Source organism: Prionailurus viverrinus, chromosome A1 (assembly GCF_022837055.1).
Source record: "Prionailurus viverrinus isolate Anna chromosome A1, UM_Priviv_1.0, whole genome shotgun sequence".
NCBI lineage: Eukaryota > Metazoa > Chordata > Mammalia > Carnivora > Felidae > Prionailurus > Prionailurus viverrinus.
The window spans coordinates 11680551-11701247 of NC_062561.1; the positions used below are offsets into that span (position 1 = coordinate 11680551).

Sequence of the window (20697 nt, forward strand, 5' to 3'; positions counted from 1 at the left end):
CACCATAAATCACAACAAAATGTTAAAAGATAGTATCTTCATCACACAGAACTAACTACCAATTTGCTGAACCATGGAGTTAATCTCCCCCCTGGCTTCTAATAACAAATCAAAGATTATAAGACAGTGTTTTGGGAATTATAGAGGAATTGAGTGGGCTTCTAGGACTTAAAAAGTCATATGAATATTTATCACTTTTTAAGTTATTTTAGGACACTTCCTACTGTATTTTTATAATTTATTATCAACACCAAATTATTATTAGAGATAAAACAACTTGGACGTATTTTACAAAACAAAATGTTGAGTGACAGAAATTAGACACAATGAATATACATTGTATTTTATTTATATAAAATTTGAAAAAAGCATTAAACCATGGTGTTAGGCAAAAGATGTTTTAGAAAAAAGATTCATTAAAAAAAAAAACAATAAAATGCATTAAAGAAAGGGAAGTAATTACCAGGAAATTGTTACTAGGAAAAGGAATTGGAAGAACTTTTGAGGTGTTAATAATATTCTTATAATGCGGGTAAGGTTAAATGAATATTTACCTTACAGGAAATTTGTTAAGTTGTATATTTACATTTTACATAATTTTGTGAGTTTAATTACGACAACAAAAAGTGGTTTAAAAATTACTCTTGACCCTCAAAAAACTTTTAACATTTTACCCTTGTAGTTTTCTGTAACTTGACTTGGATATGGCAAAACACACAAGAACATATTTTACATTTAAGGTTATAGTTCTAGATTTACTAATGTTAATTAATTTTTCCCACAAAAGGGACACAAAGGAAATGTTTATGCTTTAAAACTATTGCTATTATGGTCAAGATGAGAAGAGAAAGCAAAAAGGACTAGAAGACAAAAAAAAAGGGCCAGAGGGGAAGGATGAGGTTGAAATGGCAAGATATAACTAAATCCACAAGATGTCAGAATTGGTAATTCAATCAACTTACCAAAAAAAATCTGTCAAACTATACTAGACATCAATTAAGCTCACTTTATTTTATAAAGTCAATTATATTAAGAATTCTAATAAATTTCAACAGTCCCTCAAATGTTAATGAAGCCTAACTGTATTTGTATTTCATCAATTCTTTTATTCTGCATAACCCAAACAGCTTTAGCTCTTAAACTTGTCTCTTCTACTTGAGGTGAAATACACACCTCAAGCAAGCAAACAATACTGAATATTAATAAATCTATCAGTTTTATCTACATATGATCACAGTATGCAAATCAGAAAGGGAAAAGGGGTAACCAAATGAATAAAAGGTAAGGGGAAAAGAAATTAGTTGAACATCATACACGGAATAATAGCGTTAAGCTGGAAGAGGGCAAGCTGAGGTGGGGAAAAAAAAAATGGTTTTTAAAAAAAAGGAAGCGATGGCTGCACAACTCTGTGAATATACAGTTGACCCTTGAACAACACAGGTTTGAATTGTGCAGATCCACGTACATATGGCTTTTCAGTAAATACAGTGCAGTACTGTAAGTGTACTTTCTCTTCCTTATGACTTTCTTAATAACACTTTTCTCTAATATATATAAAATACAAAATAGGTGTTAATTAGGTGTTTATGTTACCGGTAAGGCAGCAGGCTACAAGCAGTTTGGGGGGGAGGGGGGGCAGGAATCAAAAGTCATTATCAAAAATGGAATCAAAATTCCATTATCTGTGGATTTTCAACTATACCAGGGGTCAGCACCTCTATCCCTTTCACTGTTCAAGAGTCCACTGCACTGAGAACCATGAATTGTACACTTTTAATATGTAAATTGTAAGGTATGTGAATTATATTTCAAAGTTGTTACCAAAAGCAGAGAGAGGAAATAAAAAACAAAGAAAGAAAAACAGTCATAGGAAAACCAGTGACATGAGGGGAGAGAGATCAAGGTAAACACAAATGGAAGGCCAGGGTTGAAATCCACAATCCCTCACCACAAATTTTGAAACTGACAATGCTCTGAAAACTCAGTCTTATGTTGACTCAGATGGCAGCAAAATCTAATCAAACCTGTACTCATCTGGCAGTACAACAAACATTAGATTATGCAGAATCTTTCTTATCTAATTACAGGACTAGTCATGATTTGCCACAGAAAAATTAAGATCTGTGATTATGACACGCTGCCCCAAACTCTGCTAAGCGTATGATGATTGCATATACGCACTGTATCACCTTTCTTGAAAAAACAAACAAAAATAACCAAAACCTGAATTCTAAACATACTGATTACAAGGATCTTGGTTATGGGATTATGAATCTCTAGTAGTAAAGATGAAAAAGAGAGAGCGAGCCGAAAACCCCAGGTAAAAAGGAGATGGGAGCTAAAATGGGAAGAGAAGTCTGAAGGGTATTGCAGATAAGTGGCCTCACTAAACACCAGAGGAAAAGTTCTAACTTTTTCTTGAAAGTATTCTGGATCTCCACTAGCATTCAATAAACTATGAAACAGTGGTAGGAATTCACATAAGAAAAAGTAACACACTTAACAAGGAAACTTTAATAAAATCTACCAAGGGAAGGTGCCCCAAGAAGCCTTGAAGTCAATGCTTCTCTTAACAGAAAGTGAGTAGTCCCTATTCACAAGCAGCAAACATAAGACAAGCAAAAGCTAGTGAAGCAATTGGGTAAAGAAGAAAGAAAAAAAGAGAAAGATTCAAAAAATGTTTTCAAAGATAAGGATTCAAAAACAATTTGAGTGCCTTACTTTTCTAATTCTTCAGGATCAAATTTCCACCAAGTTTCAGGTTCATGAAACTCTACTCTGTATCCTTTTCCTATGGCCTACACAAAGGAAAGGAAGAAAACAAAAACCCAGAGAATACTTCTTAAAGTAAAAAAGAAGGCAGATAATTAGGAGTTTCATTTAGACAATACTTCTAAATTTGCTCTACCAAGAAAAATTCTACTTTTAAATAACATGGTCTATAAATATACTAAGACAACTTAACTGGACAATTTCAAATTACTATCCTCAAGTCCAGGCAAAACTAACAAGATGAACATATTTCTTTATAAGTACTATTCCCAGGTTTTAAAAACTAAGTAAATGAATAGGGACAAATGTGTATATAATACATATCAAAGCAACCAAAATTTCAGAATATGAAAAAAGTGACAGTATAAAATATTAAAATTCTCTCATATCTTATATTTACCATTTCCACATATGGTTTCATTTCCCAAGCTTGTGTATTAGTGTTGTCTATTATAACTGGAGATCTCCCTTGATTGATAGCTTGTTTTGCTGAAATAAAAAATAAATTTAAAAAACAAAAACAAAAACCAGAGAACTATTAGGTTAAAATATACAAAATAAAATGTAAACATTCATATTAAGAAATTTTCTATATCTCTGTACTTAAAACTAAAATTATGCAACCTCTTGAGTCAGTGCCATGAAAAAAAAAGGACTCCACATTTATTAAAAGGGAATTAAGAGACATAACCACGGACAATGTGTATTCTCTAGATCGGATACTGGTTTTGACAAACTAACGGTAAAGAACATTTGGGGGAAAACATTTTGTTGAACTTACAGCTAAGGAAGCCTTCAGTCTAGAGCTAACTTTCATTTAGAGGAAACACTGAATACAGTCTGACTATGAAAAGAGGTGAAGATTTACTGACATGGCAAGATGAAAACTGGTAACTAAAAATGGCAAATTATAACATAATATGTAAGTATGACTTTATTTTGGTCAAAATACAGAGATCCAGGGAGAGTTACTAAATATCAAAAGTGGGCATCTGAGGGTAACAGGAATATAAGCAATCTATGCTTATCTTTATTTCCCAATGTTCTATAATCATAAATAATGCCTTTGAAATAAGAAACTTAGGGTTTGTTTCTTTTTTTTTTAAAGAATGCTATGGATATATTATTACTTGCCAGCAAAACTTTACATACCAAGTAGCTAAATACCAGTTAACTGACTTTGTAAATATTTCTTAGGACTAGAATTCTCGAATTAGGAGCTGAGATCACATGGAACTTTTCTAAACTACATCTCCCTATCCCTTTGCGATCTCTTCCCCATGAGGTAAGAATCACAGCCACAGTTAATGACAAGAGTGTGCATACCCCAAGTGTAAACCGACAAGAAACGTAATTAAGAACCTACAATAAAATTTAAAAGGCTGAGACAAAAGGCAATGCTATGGAAGTTTTGTTGGTGCTTAGAATTCAAAACATTAAGTTCTACATGATGAAAACATTTATACAGATGTCTAAGGACAAACAATTCCAAAGGTTAAGTAGTAATGACTGTCGTGGAATACATATTTGGAAGAAGATGTCTCTAACAAAAGAAATTTTGAATTTGGGTCATAAATAGCCTACCAAAATGCTATCATCTCCCATTGCTCTATCCCAAATCATAAACAGTGATCAAATCTTTCATTAAAAAAAAAACTTACTAAACTAATTATCTTAAATGTCTAATAGTTAGGCTATCACCTCCAAGGAGTTACATTCCAGAAGAGGAGTTTAATAACCAAATTAAATCTCTGATTTCAAGAATGGGAAGATTATCCTCTTTCAATGAAAAGGCATCATGTAATACCACATTTCAGTACACTCCAGGAAAAAACAGTTCCTAAGTAAACAATGTTTGAATACCCAAATAATGAGAGTCATTTCTTAAACAAAATAACCACCATATTTTAAGAAACAGTAATGACACCTTGGAGAGGTTTTTAATTTACAGACAATCTAACATGAATTTAGAGTCTTCTAATAACACACACATGAAGCAGACAGATATTCCCAGAATGGTACCTGGCATTTAAAAGTATTCAATAAGGGGGTGCCTGGGTGGCTCAGTCGGTTAAGGGTCTGACTCTTGACTTCAGCTCAGGTCATGATTTCATGGTTCGTGGACTTGGGCCCCACACTGGGCTCTGTGCTACAGCATAGAGCCTGCTTGGGATTCTCTCTCCCTCTCTCTCTGCCCCTCCCACCTCTCTTTCTCTCTCAAAATAAACAAACATTTAAAAAAAAAAAAGTATTCAATAGGGGTGCCTGGGTGGCTCAGTCAGTTAAGCCTTCGGCTCAGGCCATGATCTCATGAGCCCCACATGAGCCTTGCATCAGGCTCTCTGTGCACAGCCTGCTTCAGATTCTCTGTCTCTCTCTCTCTCTCTGCCCCTTCCCCATGCATGCACAGGCTCTCAGTCAGTGTTCTCACTCCTTGCTAAGTGCCTGGAGCCTGCTTGTGATTCTCTCTCTCTCTTTCTCTCTCTCTCTCTCTCTCTCTCTCACACACACACACACACACACACACACACACACACACAAAATAAACTTAAAAAAATAAAAATATTCAATAAACATCTGTTAAAAAGAGAAATTTAGTCCTAAGTTAAGTCATGACTGTTAGTTATCATTACCTTGAAAACATTTATGTTATACTGATAATAAAGCCAGCACTTTATCTAAGCACTATTCTTTGTTCAGCAAGTATAACTCACATGACATAAACATTTTAATGTAATATTCTAGACCAGTACTGCAAAGAGAAAAAAATGTTCCACACAAATTTCACAGTCCACCAAAGGTATACTGGCTTCATTAAGGAAAATGTTTCAGTAAGGAAACAATTCACTATTGGATAAAACCATTAGATAAAAGATTGATGGAGAACTTGATAATGGAGTAGGCTGCCCCTTTGAAGCTACTAATGAATCTTAGCATCACTAAAATTGGAACAACTAGACATATGGTTACATACATACATACATACATACATACATAAACCTAACAAATCCTCCTGTCTAGAACTAACCTCTATTTAAACACAGGAGAAAGAACAGGTTAAATAGTTACCACAAGGAAGCAGACAACTACAAAATATGGGACATTCTGTAGGACAAATAACCAAGCTCTACAACAAATTAATGTTATGAAGACAAAAAGAAGAGCTAAAAGAGGATACAGATTAACATAATTAAATTAAACATAAAACCAAATGTACTGCGAGGAACTAGCTTGTACCCTGATTCAAAGAGAACAACCGTAAAGAAATACTTACGACAACAGGGAAAATTTCATTACAGGGTGAGTATTACATGATGTCAAGAAATTGTTTTTTTAAGTGTGATGATGGCATTGCAATTAAGTAAGATGCCATTAAGAAAAAGTTCATTTGAAGTGCATAAAATATGATGTCTGCAATGTACTTTAAAAACCTTAGCAAATAAAAGTTGGTGGGGGGGGGGGGTTAAAACAAAAAGGATAAAGCCAATAAAGGCAAAATCTCAATAACTAATAATAATTCTGAGTGATGGATGTATGGTGTTCATTGTAATCTCTCTACTCTAGGTTTAAATTTTTCATAATAAAAAACAATTTGTGGGGCACCTGGGTGCTCAACCAGTTGAGTGTCGGACCCTTGATTTTGGCTCAGGTCATGAACTCATGGTTCATGCGATGGAACTTTGCATCAGGCTCCATGCTGACAGTGTGGAGCCTGCTTGGGATTTTCTCTCTCTTTCTCTCCCCCTCCCTCTCCTGCTCACTCTCTCTAAATAAACTTAAAAAAAATAAAAATAGAAACAATGAATCATCAATGCATTCTTCATCTTTTTAAAAAGAAATTAACTTATAATGTAAGCACTTACTAGTTCTAGATCAAAAGTTTTCAATCTTGACTGCAACATCAGAGTATCTGGATAACTTTCTAGTTATCTGGTATCTAGCATCTGGATACCAGTGCTCAGATCCACTCCAGGCCAACTAAACCACAATCTGTGGAGCTAACATTAACTCATAAGTTTTTTTTTTTTTAAGTCCCCAGGAGGGGTGCCTGGGTGGCTCAGTCAGTTAAGCTTCTGACTCTTGATTTTGGCTCAGGTTCATGGGATCAAGCCCCTCTTCGAGCTCTGTACAGACAGTGCAAAGCCTGCTTGGGATTCTCTCTCTCCCTCTCCGTCTGCCCACCCTCTCCCCCAGCTCACATGTGCACGCACATTCCCTCTCTCTCTCAAGATAAACTTTACAAATCAAAATATGTGTGCCTATGTTATGAACCACCAATCTAGAAAGAGAAAAAACTGACTGATGTGCTTCTAAAAAATGTATTAAGTAGATTTTTTTTTGTAGAATAATGTCAATGTGAAAAACTTTTAATATTCAAAGGTATTATATGAAGACTTCACATTGCCATTATTCATAGAAAAATACTTTTTGGGAATATACAACAGTTTCAAGAGTTCTTTGAAATTTATTCCTTAGGTATAAAATAAAGGTTATCAAAATAACCCGCATCTCTATTTTGCCAGCCTATACTGGTACACTATTTACAGTTTACAAAATATACCTTTCTAAATTCTCTAATTTCATAACAACCTTGATCAAGTAAGGCAAATATAACTATCATTGCCTCTAACAGATGAAAAAATTGGGTCTCAAAGCTATTTAATGGCTTGCCAAAGTCATTCTGCTGGTAAAAGTCAAGTTGAGAATAAAAACTCAGTCTTCTCCTAGTCAAATATTCCATCCCAAAGACGTGGCCCAAAACAAACCTCTGTTCTGGTTCCAGTCATGGGCATCACCAAGTTGATTAACATTATACCTGTACCCATCTTGATGGTGAAAATAGTCATCAGTGCTGAACACAATGCCATCACGACTCTGACCAAGCAGAATTCTGTTAATAAAAGAAATCATAAGGTGCCATTTATAAAATTTATAACCATCAAAAATAAGCCACACAGGAATGAATCTCTGGTACTTACCTGTAAATATATAGCAAACATAATAGCACGGGAGCAGATTTCAGATTTCAAACATCACTTCACACTTAAATCTATACAATTACAACCAGTAACGTTTGTAGGTGGCATTTGTATCACCACTTTTAAAAACATTCTTCAACCAATCCCCAAATTATGTTAACTATTATCCATGTTTTAACTTTAGTGTGAACTTGTATTTATAGTTTCTAAAATTGCCTAAATTTAGTGCAGTAAGTAACCTAAAAGGCAAATAAGCCTAAGCAATTCATCTGGGGAAAACTTTATTTGACCTACGATAGCTTTGATAAACTCATTTCCACAAGGCACAAATACATATGACCTAAAAGTGGAAGTCAGAAATAGCTTGAGGCTTAAGGTTGTGAAATAACATGTAATCCTCCAAAGTATAATCAAACTTTAAATCTGCTAAGAGATTAAATTACTAAATGAAGTCAATTACTAAATAAAAAACACACTCTTCAAATAAGTCAATGATAATCAAACTTTGTTCTCACAATATGATACTACCTTAAATTTCTAGGCACAGTGAGATTAACTAGTGTTCAGATTGTCAGAGAATTCTCCAAACCAGTGACTCATGAATTAAACTGGGGCGGGGGGTGCTGAGAAAAGGTAAAAAACAGTGAATATAATTTGGATCCAACAATAATAGAATTTTTTGTTGTTGTTGTTTCTCTCCTCCCTCTCAGCCATTAGGCAAGTGGATATCATTTTATAATTTTTTTAGATGAGAAGAGAGTGGAAAGTGGTGGAAGGGATTGAAAATAAGAGTATTGTCATGGGATGATTCAAGAACACATACCTCCAAATCAAAGGAATAGGAAGGACTCCAACTATTAAGACAAACCTATCCCTCCTTTCCTCAGCTTATTGTAAACCTGTAAATAGGCATACCTCAGAGATATTGCAGGTTCAGTTCTACACCACAATAAAGGGAGTCAAATTAATTTTTTGGTTTCCCAGGGCATATAAAAATTATTACTAAAAAAACAATACATATATATATATATATATATATATATATATACCTTAATTCAAAAATATTTTATTGCTAAAAAATGCTAACCATCATCTGAGCTTTCAGTGAGTTGTAATCTTTTTTGCTGGTGGAGGGTCTTGCCTCAATCTTGATAGCTACTACTGATCAGGATGGTGGTGGCTGAAGGCTGAGTGGCTGTGGCAATTCTCTAAAACTGGACAATTTTGTATTGTATCGACTCTTCCTTTTGTAAACAATTTCTCTGTAACGTCTCTGTAAACAATTTCTCTGTTTGATAGCATTTTACTCACAACAGAACTTCTGTGAAAATCAGATTTAATCCACTCAAAACCTGCCACTGCTTTAACAATTAAGTTTATGGAATATTCTAAATCTTTTGTTGTTATTTCAACAATGTTCACAGCATCTTCACTAATGGACTTCATCTTAACAAACCACTTTCTTTGCTGTCCATAATAAGAAACACCTCATCTGTTAAAGTTTTATCATGAGATTGCAGCAATTCAATTACATCTTCAGGCTCCACTTCTAATTCTAATTCTCTTGCTCTTTCTACCACATCTGCAGTTGACTTCTCCACTGAAGTCTTAAATCCAAAGTTATCCGTGAGGGTTGGAATCAACTTCCAAATTCCTCTTCATATAGATATTTTGACCCCATGAATCATGAATATTCTTAAGGGCATCTAGAATGGTGAATCCTTTCCAGGAGGTTTTCAATTTACTTTCAACTTTCTTTGATCAAAGAATCACTATTTTTGGCAACTACAGCCTTACAAGATGTATTTAATAATAAGACTTGAAAGTCAAAATTACTCCTTGATTCACAGGCTGAAGGATGAATGTTGTGGTAGCAGGCATGAAAACAACATTAATCCTGTTCTACATCTCCACCAAAGCTCTTCGGTAACCAGGTATACAGCCAGTGAGCAGTAATAATTTCAAAAGAATCTTTTTTTCTGAGCCATAGATCTCAACAGTGGGCTTCTAATATTCAGTAAACCATGTTGTAAACAAACATGCTGTCATCCATGCTGTCTGCTCAGGCAGAGTGCATTTAGCATAATTTTTAAGGGCTCTAGGATTTTGAGAATAGTAAATGACTATTGCCTTCAACCCAGTCACCAGCTGTGTTAGCCCTTAACAAGAAAGAGTCGGCCTGTCTTTTGAAGCTAAGGCACTGACTTCTCCTCTCTAGCTATGAAAATCCTAGATGGCAACTTATTCCAGTAAAAGAATGTTTGTCTACACTGAAAATCTGTCATTTAGTGTAGCCACCCACCTTCATTCATTATCTTAGCTAGATTTTCATTAATTAGCTACATCTTGCTGCAGCTTCTACACCAGCACTTCCGCTTCACCTTGTACTTTTATGTTATGGAGACAGTTTCTTTCCTTAAACTTCATGAACCAACCTCTGCTAGCTTCACACTTTTGTGTAGCTTCCTCACCTCTCTTAGCCTTCACAGAACTGCAGAGTGAGGACTCTGGATTAGGTTTTGGCTTAAGAGAATGTTGTGGCTGGTTGGATCTATTATCCATACTACTCCAACTTTCTCCATACTAGCAAGGCTATTTTGCTTTATCATCATTTGTGTGCTCAGTGGAGTAGCACTTTTAATTTCCTTCAAGAACCTTTCCTTTGCAGTCACAATTTGGCTGCCTGTTTGGCTCAAGAGGCCTGGCTTTTGGCCCATCTTGACTTTTGGCATGCCTTCTTCACTAAGCATAATCACTTCCAGCTTATGATTTTAAGTAAGACGTGCCACTCTCCCTTTTAGAACACTTAGAGACCACTGTAGGGTAACTCACTGGCCTAATTTCAATATTGTTGTGTCTCAGGGAATAAGTAGGCCTGAAAATAGGGAGAGAGATGGGGGAACAGCAGGCTGGTGGAGCAGTCAGAATACAATGTTTATCAATTAAGTTTCCTATCTTATATGGGCACAGTTCGTGGCACCCCAAAACAATTATAATAGTAACATATGAGTTGCCTGGGTGGCTCAGTCAATTAAGCATCTGACTTCGGCTCAGGTCATGATCTCACGGCTCATGAGCCGGAGCCCTGCATCTGGTTTTGTGCTGACAGCTCAGAGCCTGGAGCCTGCTTCCGGGTCTGTCTCTCCCTCTCTCACTCTGCCCCTCCCCCACTCACACTCTGTGTCTCTCTCTCTCCTTCAAAATTAAACATAAACAAAATTTTTTAATAGTAACATCAAAGATGACTAATCACAGATTACCATAACAAATATACTAAAAATAAAAAAGTTTGAAATATTCTTAGAATTGCTAAGTGACATAAGGACATTCAGTGAACAAATGCTTTTGGAAGAATGGAGCAAAAGACTTTCTTGACACAGGGTTACTGCAAACCTTTAATTTGTAAAAAGTGCAGTATCTATGAAGCACAATAAAACAAGGTATGCTTGTACATTTTATAATAAAAATAAAAGTGCAGATATAAAAATAAAAAAATTTAAACACGCATTTCCAATTATAGAAATTATAGTTCGAATTACTTCAAACAAAGCAAATGAAATTAAATGGTTAGTTATTTGCGAGGCTGGAGTTGGATTTCTTTTTTAAGTCGCCATGATTTTTCCAAAATATACTATCTAACATAATTGGCATCTTATTTGTTTATACAGACAACCCAGAATATAAAAATGCTACAATATTAGCATTCCAAACCAAAGCTCAATCATCTAAAAATAATTTTGACCATAATCAGCCTTATCGTATCAAATTATTTTCAACAATATCAGAAAAATGATACCACCTTTCTTAGACATCCTGTTTCATTTTTTTCCATTCTTTTATTAGCACTGATTTTTCAGATATTAATAATACCATACTACAAACGTATAATAGCTTTTGTACCCAAGAAATGTTTTAACCACAAAAAAAGGTAGGTGGCGGGGTGTGGAGAGGGGAGGAGATAGCAAATCAACTTACACCATTAAACCAAGTAAACATCAAACATGAATAAACCTCTATGAAGAACATCTTAAATATATAAATCATAATTACAGCAAATAATCTTAGCTTGGAGAGAGACTTTTTCCTCCCAGACTGTTCATGCAGCTTTTAAAAATTCCCTGAATTACCTCAAACTGTGAAGCTTTATTTTGGGGACTTATATAAAAAATTACCTATAATCTATTTGGATATATTTGATGCCATATCAATCATCTGAACCAAAAATAAGTTACTTAAAAATATTAACATTTTCAAAATTCTTATGGTCAGATTCTATTAGAACTTTCACACATTAAGTAAGGTGTTAAAATGAATCCTCCAAATGTCAAAACTTAGAATTCTGAAAAATCAAGTATCTAAAAAAAATCAGGTATGAACTCACTGGCTACTTGATTTGTATTTTCCAGAATATCCATCTTTTTGAAAACTTACTATATTACGAGCATTTTATGTATATCTATGACCCCATTTAACTCTGACAACTTTGCCAATTTGATATTAAATAAATCCAGAAAAAAAAATGACTTCAGAAGTCAGGCTCCTGGAGTTACATAGCAGTGTCAGAGACAAAACCAATGGCTTACAATGAGGCCTGCTTCCTGGTATTCACCCCCTCCTATAATCCCTTCCCCTTTAGTGTGGGTGGGAGTCAGTGACTACAGCTTCTAACACAATATGGCAAGGTTGATGTAATGTCCCTTCTGAGATTATAGAAAAAAGTGACTTGGGGCGCCTGGGTGGCGCAGTCGGTTAAGCGTCCGACTTCAGCAAGGTCACGATCTCACGGTCCGTGAGTTCGAGCCCCGCGTCGGGCTCTGGGCTGATGGCTCGGAGCCTGGAGCCTGTTTCCGATTCTGTGTCTCCCTCTCTCTCTGCCCCACCCCCGTTCATGCTCTGTCTCTCTCTGTCCCAAAAATAAATAAATGTTGAAAAAAAAAAAAAAGTGACTCATGTTTTAGGCTCAAAGCTGGCTCCCCTTCTCTTATCAGAGCTGTGAATAGAGAGCATCACAAGGAGAAAAGAACCAAGGGAGGTCTCCAGCCTATAGCCAGCAACTAAATGAAGCCTTCAACCCAACAGCTCACAAGGAACTAAGCCTTGTCAACAACCTCAGTAGAGATCTTCCAAGCAGATCCACCCCAACCTTCAGATCAGAACAGAACCCTAGCCAACACTTTAATCAATAGCATTGTTAAAGACCTTGGACCCAGAGGCACCCAGATAACTGCACCCAGACTCCTGTCCTTCAGAAACTGTGAGATGATAAATGTTTGTTGCTTTAACTGTTTTTAATAAGGTAATTTGTTACACAGCCACAGATAACTAGCAGTCTGTGCTTATAATTCTTCACTTAAGTAAGGAACAAGTGAATCCCGTTCCTTAACTGTTTTGGGAACCCTAATGGCCTATTAGGAGTTAATTTTCATAATTTATTTTTAAATTTTCTAATAACTATACATTATTTTCTCTAATAATCCATGTGCATTTACGACCAGAAGTGATTTTTGCAAAAAAAATCTGAGTAGAACTGACATTTCATGAATGCTTTATCTCCTGCATTCCCTTATCCCTGCAGGGTGGCCCTGCATACCCTTATCCCCAAACCACTTCACTGGGGCACTTCACTCTCTAAACACTCTTTCAATTAAGAATAGTATCTACTAGGGGCACCTGGGTAGCTCAGTCGGTTAGGTGTCCGACTTCCGCTCAGGTCATGATCTCACGGTTTGTGAGTTCAAGCCCCGCGTGGGACTCTGTGCTGACAGCTCAGAGCCTGGAGCCTGCTTCGGATTCTGTGTCTCCTCTCTCTGCCCTGCTCACGCGCTCTCTCTCTCTCTCCCAAAAATAAACATCAAAAAAATTTTTTTTCTTTTAAAAAAACAGATACCTACATAAGGAAAGGTCAATCTTTTCCTCTGGAATTTAAACTGAGATCTCCTCCAAAAGCAGGGAGGAAGAAAAAAAAAAGCTCTTCCCATTTCTCTTTAAACTGCAATTTCTTGGGGCACCTGGGTGGCTCACCTGGTTAAGCTTAATCGTGGGACTTTTGATTTCATCTCAGGTAATGATCTCACAGTTCCCATAGGATTGAGTCCTGCACTGGGCTCCATGCTGACAGCAGGAAGCCTGCTAGGGATTCATATTCTCTCTCTCTCTCTCTCTCTCTCTCTCTCTCTCTCTGCCATTCCCCCACTCACACACACTCTCTCTCTCTCAAAATAAATTAAAAAACTTAAAAAAAAAAAACCCTACAATTCCTTATGGCTGCTATAACAAATTACCACAAACTTGGTGGCTTAAAACAGCATGTATTATATTATAATTCTGAAGGTCAAAAGCCTGAATTCAGCTCCACTGTGCTAAAATCAAAATGTGGGTAGGCTGGCATTCCTCCTGGAGACTCCTTAGGAGAATCTGTATCCTCGCCAAATTTTCCAGCTTCTAAAGGCCACCCACCTCCATATGGTCCCTTCCTCCATCTTCAAAACCACCAGTGTAACATCTTTCCTCCTCTCTGAAAGTGCTTCAGTATTTATCTCTTATCAACTCCCAACATTTTGCTAATATAATAATGAAATTAGTTGCCCATTTCTGAAAATACATTCGCTGTCATTAGTGAAACCAGTAGAGTAGAAGAAATGCATATTACCTAAAATATCTTAGGTTCAACTTTCCTCCCTTGTATGAACAGGGTGTATAGTCCACACCCCTAGGAATGACACCCAAAGCTTGATCCCTAAACGGTCCTGTGTCCAATCCCTGACTCCAGAGGATTCTGTTTGGCTGATGGCAATTACAATGGTAACAAATTCCACATCTAGAAATTGTTGAATTCTGCCTGAAATAAACCTTTAATCAAAGCACCGAAAGTTTTCCTAAAAGGACAAAGAGCTAGCACTTCCACATACCTACAAAGGGGTATGAACTGTTTTGCACCAGCTTATTCATAAATATTTAAACTCTGTAATTGTGTTAGAATTTAATCTAAAACTTATTTCATTAAAATCTGTTAGCAAAGTTGTGGGTAAACAATTAGGTAAAAAATTTGGTAAAGAAATACTACATGAGTTCAGAAGGATAACTGAGGGCTGAGATGACAAACCAAAACCAAGCAGAGGCATTCAAAAGAACCTTTGAATAAATACTGACAACAATGAATGGACAGGTATTCTGTCTCCTGCTATAGAGGGCAGGTGCTAATCCAACTACAGAAGGACATGAAGATGGGAGAGGTGGGCAAGGACTAAATGAAGGAAGAAGGGGACTTGAATACCTTTCTTTCTTCAAAGCCCATTTTGGAGGCACCTAGGTGGCTCAGTCAGTTAAGCATCTGACTTCAGCTCTGGTCATTATCTTGTGGTTCAGTGCATGAGTTCAAGTCCCGCACGGGGCTCTCTGCCATCAGCACAGAGCCCGCTTTGGATCCTCTGTCCCCTTTTCTCTCTGCCCCTCTCCCACTCACTCACTCTGTCTCTCTCTCAAAAATAAATAAAAACATTAAAAAAAAAAAAAGGGGTGACCTAGGGGCTCCTGGGTGTCTCAGTCGGTTAAGTGTCCCATTCAGCTCAGGTCATGATCTCGCAGTTTGTGAGTTCAAACCCCCGCATCGGGCTCGGTGCTGACAGCTCAGAGCCCCGAGCCTGCTTCAGATTCTGTGTCTCCCTCTCTCTCTTTGCCCCTCCCCTGCTTGTGCTCTCTCTCTCTCAAAATAAATAAAAACATTAAATTAAAAAAATTAAAAGAAAATAAGTAAATCAACACACATTTATATAAAAAAAAAAAGGTGGTAACCTAAACAGATACATTTGCTTCTTTTATTTATTTTTTTTTTTTAATTTTTTTTTTTCAACGTTTATTTATTTTTGGGACAGAGAGAGACAGAGCATGAACGGGGGAGGGGCAGAGAGAGAGGGAGACACAGAATCGGAAACAGGCTCCAGGCTCCGAGCCATCAGCCCAGAGCCCGACGCGGGGCTCGAACTCACGGACCGCGAGATCGTGACCTGGCTGAAGTCGGACGCTTAACCGACTGCGCCACCCAGGCGCCCCTACGTTTGCTTCTTTTAAATAAGCTTTTTAAAGTCAGGAGTCAGGTATCGGGCCCTGCATGCAATAGATATTAAAGTGAAGGAGCAGAGAAGAAACACGCTATCGTTTATATCCATAGTTTGATCTTGTCCCAGGTTTTGTAACTTCTCCCAAGCCCTTTAACCTGAACCTATTCTCTTAAGCCTCTGCTCCTTCTATGAAAATAACACAACCAATCTTACAAGATTTTTATATGTGAAAGTACTCTGTAATTGTAAATCATGACACAAATGGTAGTTACTACTATAACATCCACTCCTATACACCTAATTCCTCAAATATGCATATTATATATAATCACCTCTATCATTTCCAACTATAATTATTCCTCCTTGAAATTCTATCACATACCTTATTCACCTTCGGTTTCAACATACTCCAATGTTATCTCAAATCTCATCTTTCCTTAAATTTATTCTATACCCATGGATAGTCAGGTGACCCTAGCTAGGAGATCCCTTCATACAATTTCCAAATTGCAACTGTTTCTTTCTTCTGGTCTTATATTCTAAATCTAGGAGACTGCCCATGTTCGTGACTTCACTCTTAATTTCTGTACTTTCTAAAGAGTTGAAATCTCATCTTCTCTACAAAATCTTCATTAAAATAAAAGGAATCGAAATGCAAAGACCTAAATTTAAATTCATTTACAAAGATCACAGCTTACGATCTAGCTTAAAATAAATGTCTGTACCATAAGTTTAATCTTTAATTTCTTGCTTCTGAAGAAACTTCTATTCAGACTGTTTTGCAAGAAAATACAAAACATTTATATAATGGTTCTTTGGACTTCTTTATCCTCACCACCAAGACATCAAGTTTTCTTTTTCTCCTTACCTAGCATACATCTTGAATCATCCTACAAAAACTGCAAAGAATTTGTATTGTTTTTCTTTGTGTTATTTTTCACAACTGCTTTCATTTCACAAATGAAATCAAATGCATCAATATTCTTTTTTTAAAAATGTAAACAAAAACAAGAATTTGAAACATTTTGTCATTCAATAATATATCACCAGCTGTAACTCCATTTTACTCAGGTACTGCTCACCTCAGACTCCTTAAACGTAAAGAAATCAAAAGGTTCCCTCTGTCAATCAACGATATGAACGCAGCACAGTGCTTAAAACACACCCACACCTTCTTTCCTTGGGTTATCTCATTTACTTCTCACAATTATTTCAGGAAAATAAGTATTACTCATTCTATTAACAAATAGCAAAACTTGTCCAAGGCCATAAAGTTTGAAAAAACGAAATCAAAAGCCTGAGTCCAGCTCTTCTTGCATCTGACTTAAAAAGGGAAGGCTAATACAGTTCTCAAATAGCATTTACTTACATCACTGTCATAATTATACAATGGTGTATCTATTTTTAAAACCCTCAGCAGAATCTTTACATGCCAATTCTCCTTTACTCCATCAGGAAACATCCTTTTAAATATTTACACCATCAGATACCATGCTCAAGTGTAACAAATTAAAATTTCTGCTAGAAACATGAAATCATTTGTCATTGATTACAACTATCATCTATGATTTTTAAGTAATGAATTACCAAGTATTTACTTGGTATCCTTTACTCACCGAGACAACGTTGTTTTCCCAGAACCAGGCAACCCTCTTAAAAGAATAAGTAGTTTCTGCAATTTATTTAACTTTTCCTCTTGAAACTGCTGGTTCATAAGCCTGTGTGTTCCATGATGGTTGTCCATAGAAGTATCTTTCCAACATCCTTCACTGGTTTCATAGAAACCATTACTCACATATCCATCTTGCACACCGTAGCCATTTGTAGAGGAATGATCTCTACTGGTGTTCTCACTGCAATCAATATAGTCATTGTTCTGATCAAAAGTCAAACAGTTCCAGTTAACGTGACAACCATTTACATAATACCCATTTTGAAACTGAGAACCATCTTGGGCATGGAAAATATTTGATGGTGGATTTGGTGGAGTATCGAATCTTTGAATATTTAAATGATAGTTAAAACTGGGAAGAGGTGGACCGGGGGGTACTATAAAAGAATGTACTGACTGCCACTCAGGCCTGAAGGAAGTAAACGAATCATCACAAAATGCAGGTATTACTTGTCCATTACAAGGATATTTGCCTGGCTCGTTTCCCATGTGCTGTGGATAACCACAATGTGACTGAAGAACAGTACTAATATCTCTTTTCTTTCCTTCTTCAGATTTTAACAGATCATTATTATGGCCCTGATGACAGGCAGTAACTTGTTCCTCAGAGGGTTCAGGTTCTTTACAACTTCCTTCCAAATCATCTTTTTCATTTTCAAGCTCTTCAATTTCTTTGTAAAACTGGAATAATTCATTGTCAAGCTCTGATTCTTTGGAGTTAAATTTCTGTTTCGTGTCTTGTCCTTTGTCAGCTATACCACTGATAGTGCCTGACTGATTCCTCCCTTCATTACATTTCCTCTTCTCAGGCGGTTTGTAAATGGGTCCTATAAATGCTTTACTTGTGCTATATATCTCATCATCTGTGGATACCAACGGAGGACCTGTATCCTGTAAAATCTGTGCATCAGTGGATTCGATAACATCTGGTCTATTATTACCAGGCACCTCATCACGCACAGGTTTTGGCGAGTCTGTAGCTTTGATTTTGTCCTCCTGAGGATAACTATGTCCTCTGACATCAACAACGGTCACAGGAACCCAATCATTCCCAGTTTTCTCTTGGATTCTGTGAAAATCAGCACTACCATGGTGGGAAAAAACATAAGCCTCTTCAGCTGACTTCAATTTTTTATAGCATGGTTCACTTGTTAGTTCTTCCCCATGATCCAAGGATTTTGCTTCAATTTCACCATAAGGCATCTGGGGAACAAATAAATCACATAATTATTAGCTAATATTTTAAAAATCTAAACAAAAGTTTTTCAGAAACACGAAAACAGAAAAGACATTTGAATGTGTGATACACACAAATAATGGTAACATTTTCCCAAAATACAAAACTTACAAACTTGTAATTTTATAACTACTTACTATTTAAGTATTGTTATAATGATTTGGGGGGGGGGGGTGAGTCTCACTGAAGGTAAGTAAGTTATCTTTTTTTTTAAAAAAGGTATATCTCACCTTTGATGGAAATGATGCATTTCTGAACTTAAAGAACTTAAGTTTGGAAAATTAAATCAGTAATATATATTTGCTTATATACACAATTGTGTACTAAGATGGAGAGTAAATCTGCCAGCCAAACTGACACATTTCCAGAATGGTGTGATAAATGGCATTTTAAACCCTTATTGTTTAAAATCACTACATCTTTGGGAGTAAATGGATCCAGCTCTCAAACCTCAGCGTCTCCTTAGCAATCAAATGTTAGGTTACCTGAAATGCCAGACTTTAACAGACCCTACTCCTGTTAGTGTAAAAGTGGTTTCCAACCGGCTGTACTGCATTAATTTAAAAGAAAAATAAATAAACAAACTTCAGTTGCACTAAGAGTGACTCAAACACGTCACATTACGTTTAGAAACCTGGCAACTCCCCAAATCAAAGCGCTGATCTTTTCCACATGCTTGGTCAATCTCAAAGATAAATTCTGCTTCCCCTGAAATTACTTAGGGGCCCTCAAAAGTGCGATCCCAAAGCCCGTTTTACATACTTCTTCATTCTGCCCTCTCTCTGGTGTTCCTCTAACAGAGAGGAAAAGGGGCAAAAAAGACGAACTAAACGATACAGGTAGGCCTACAGAGACTGAAGATGATACAACTGCAAAGAACGCCGTCCTTTTGGAAACGGCCCCCCTTCCAAGCGCCTCCGGCCATCTCTCCGCTTCTCATTTCCTCCTTCGAAATATCATAAAAGTCTCAAAGAACAACAAGCGGTTGCATTAACACGGCGTGGCCTATACACAACCTGAGTCCCATGGCCTCCTGACCTCTAAAGAGGGCAGCCCGGGCAAAAGCGCGTCAGCTGGGGTCTTTGTCCCAATGGAGGCTGTTCGGGTTGTCAGAAATTCAAGAGATCTCCGAGACTCAAAGGTCCACTCCGGGCTAATCAAAAGGGTCCAGCCAAGAGCAGACGAGAGCCCAAAAAAAAAAAAAAAAAAAAAAAAAAAAAAAGACAAACGTCACCGTCACTACCCCACCCTTACTTAAAATGGGGTGTTTACTCACCTTACACTACAGCTCTGCATTGACTTTTACCTCCCAATAAAATCCTCGTCTAGAAAGACACGAACATCTGAAAAGGTAAAAGCAACGCGCAAACACCGCCCCAAAGCAGAGAGGAACTAAACCCCAAGCCCTCAGCATCTGGGCAAGGTGCACCGCCGTACGCAAGATGGCGGCCACCGCGCTGTTACCCCGGCAGGAATTACGGATTTGCGCTCGGCATTGTGGGAACTGAAGTCCAAGGTTCGCACCGGGCCTGGTAGACTCAGCGCTCGGAGACTTGGTCTCCCAGAATTCATTGCGTGAGAGACACACTAGCTGTGACAAACGTAAACCCTAACTAGTTCCCAGATCTGGAGTGGGGAAGTGGTTTAGAACTGTCAACTTGGGCTGAAAACGTCAGTGACCCTACTCTGGGATTCATCCGTAAAGGAAAAGAGAACGCGAGTGCCTGGCATCCCAGATACATAAGCCGCTCTCAGCGCGATGCTTTTGAGACTTTCTAGGAGACCATCAATCAGGCTTTTCAAAGGGGCCTCAACCTTTGTTACCGCCAAGTAGGGTTGCCGGCATTTCTACGAAAAACCACTCAGTAATTTTAAGTTCACGTTCTTCTATCCATGGAGACAATCACTGCAGCAGAGCCTTAAGTGCGTAAGAGAATATTATTTAGTATCGTAACTATGTTGTGTTTTGAGAAACAAAGG

General features: G+C 37.0%; 1 protein-coding gene across 7 annotated transcripts in view; it reads right to left on the reverse strand.

Annotated features, from left to right (window-relative positions):
• Window positions 1-20170, reverse strand: part of LOC125162701 (NEDD4-binding protein 2-like 2) — a 105773-nt gene extending 85603 nt beyond the window's left edge. For 5 of the 7 annotated variants that reach the window (XM_047854023.1, XM_047854030.1, XM_047854034.1 and 2 more), the window contains exons 1-5: window positions 19994-20170; window positions 17425-18683; window positions 7539-7663; window positions 3173-3261; window positions 2722-2798 (exon numbers count right to left, since the gene is read on the reverse strand). In XM_047854023.1, the coding sequence (XP_047709979.1) occupies window positions 2722-2798; window positions 3173-3261; window positions 7539-7663; window positions 17425-18683 (1550 nt within the window). In that variant the 5' untranslated portion in view covers window positions 19994-20170. Of the gene's footprint in view, window positions 1-2721; window positions 2799-3172; window positions 3262-7538; window positions 7664-17424; window positions 18684-19993 lie in introns of those variants that run through there. The other 2 variants (XM_047854069.1, XM_047854059.1) reach the window with 2 other exon arrangements.
• Window positions 20171-20697: the final 527 nt, after the last annotated feature.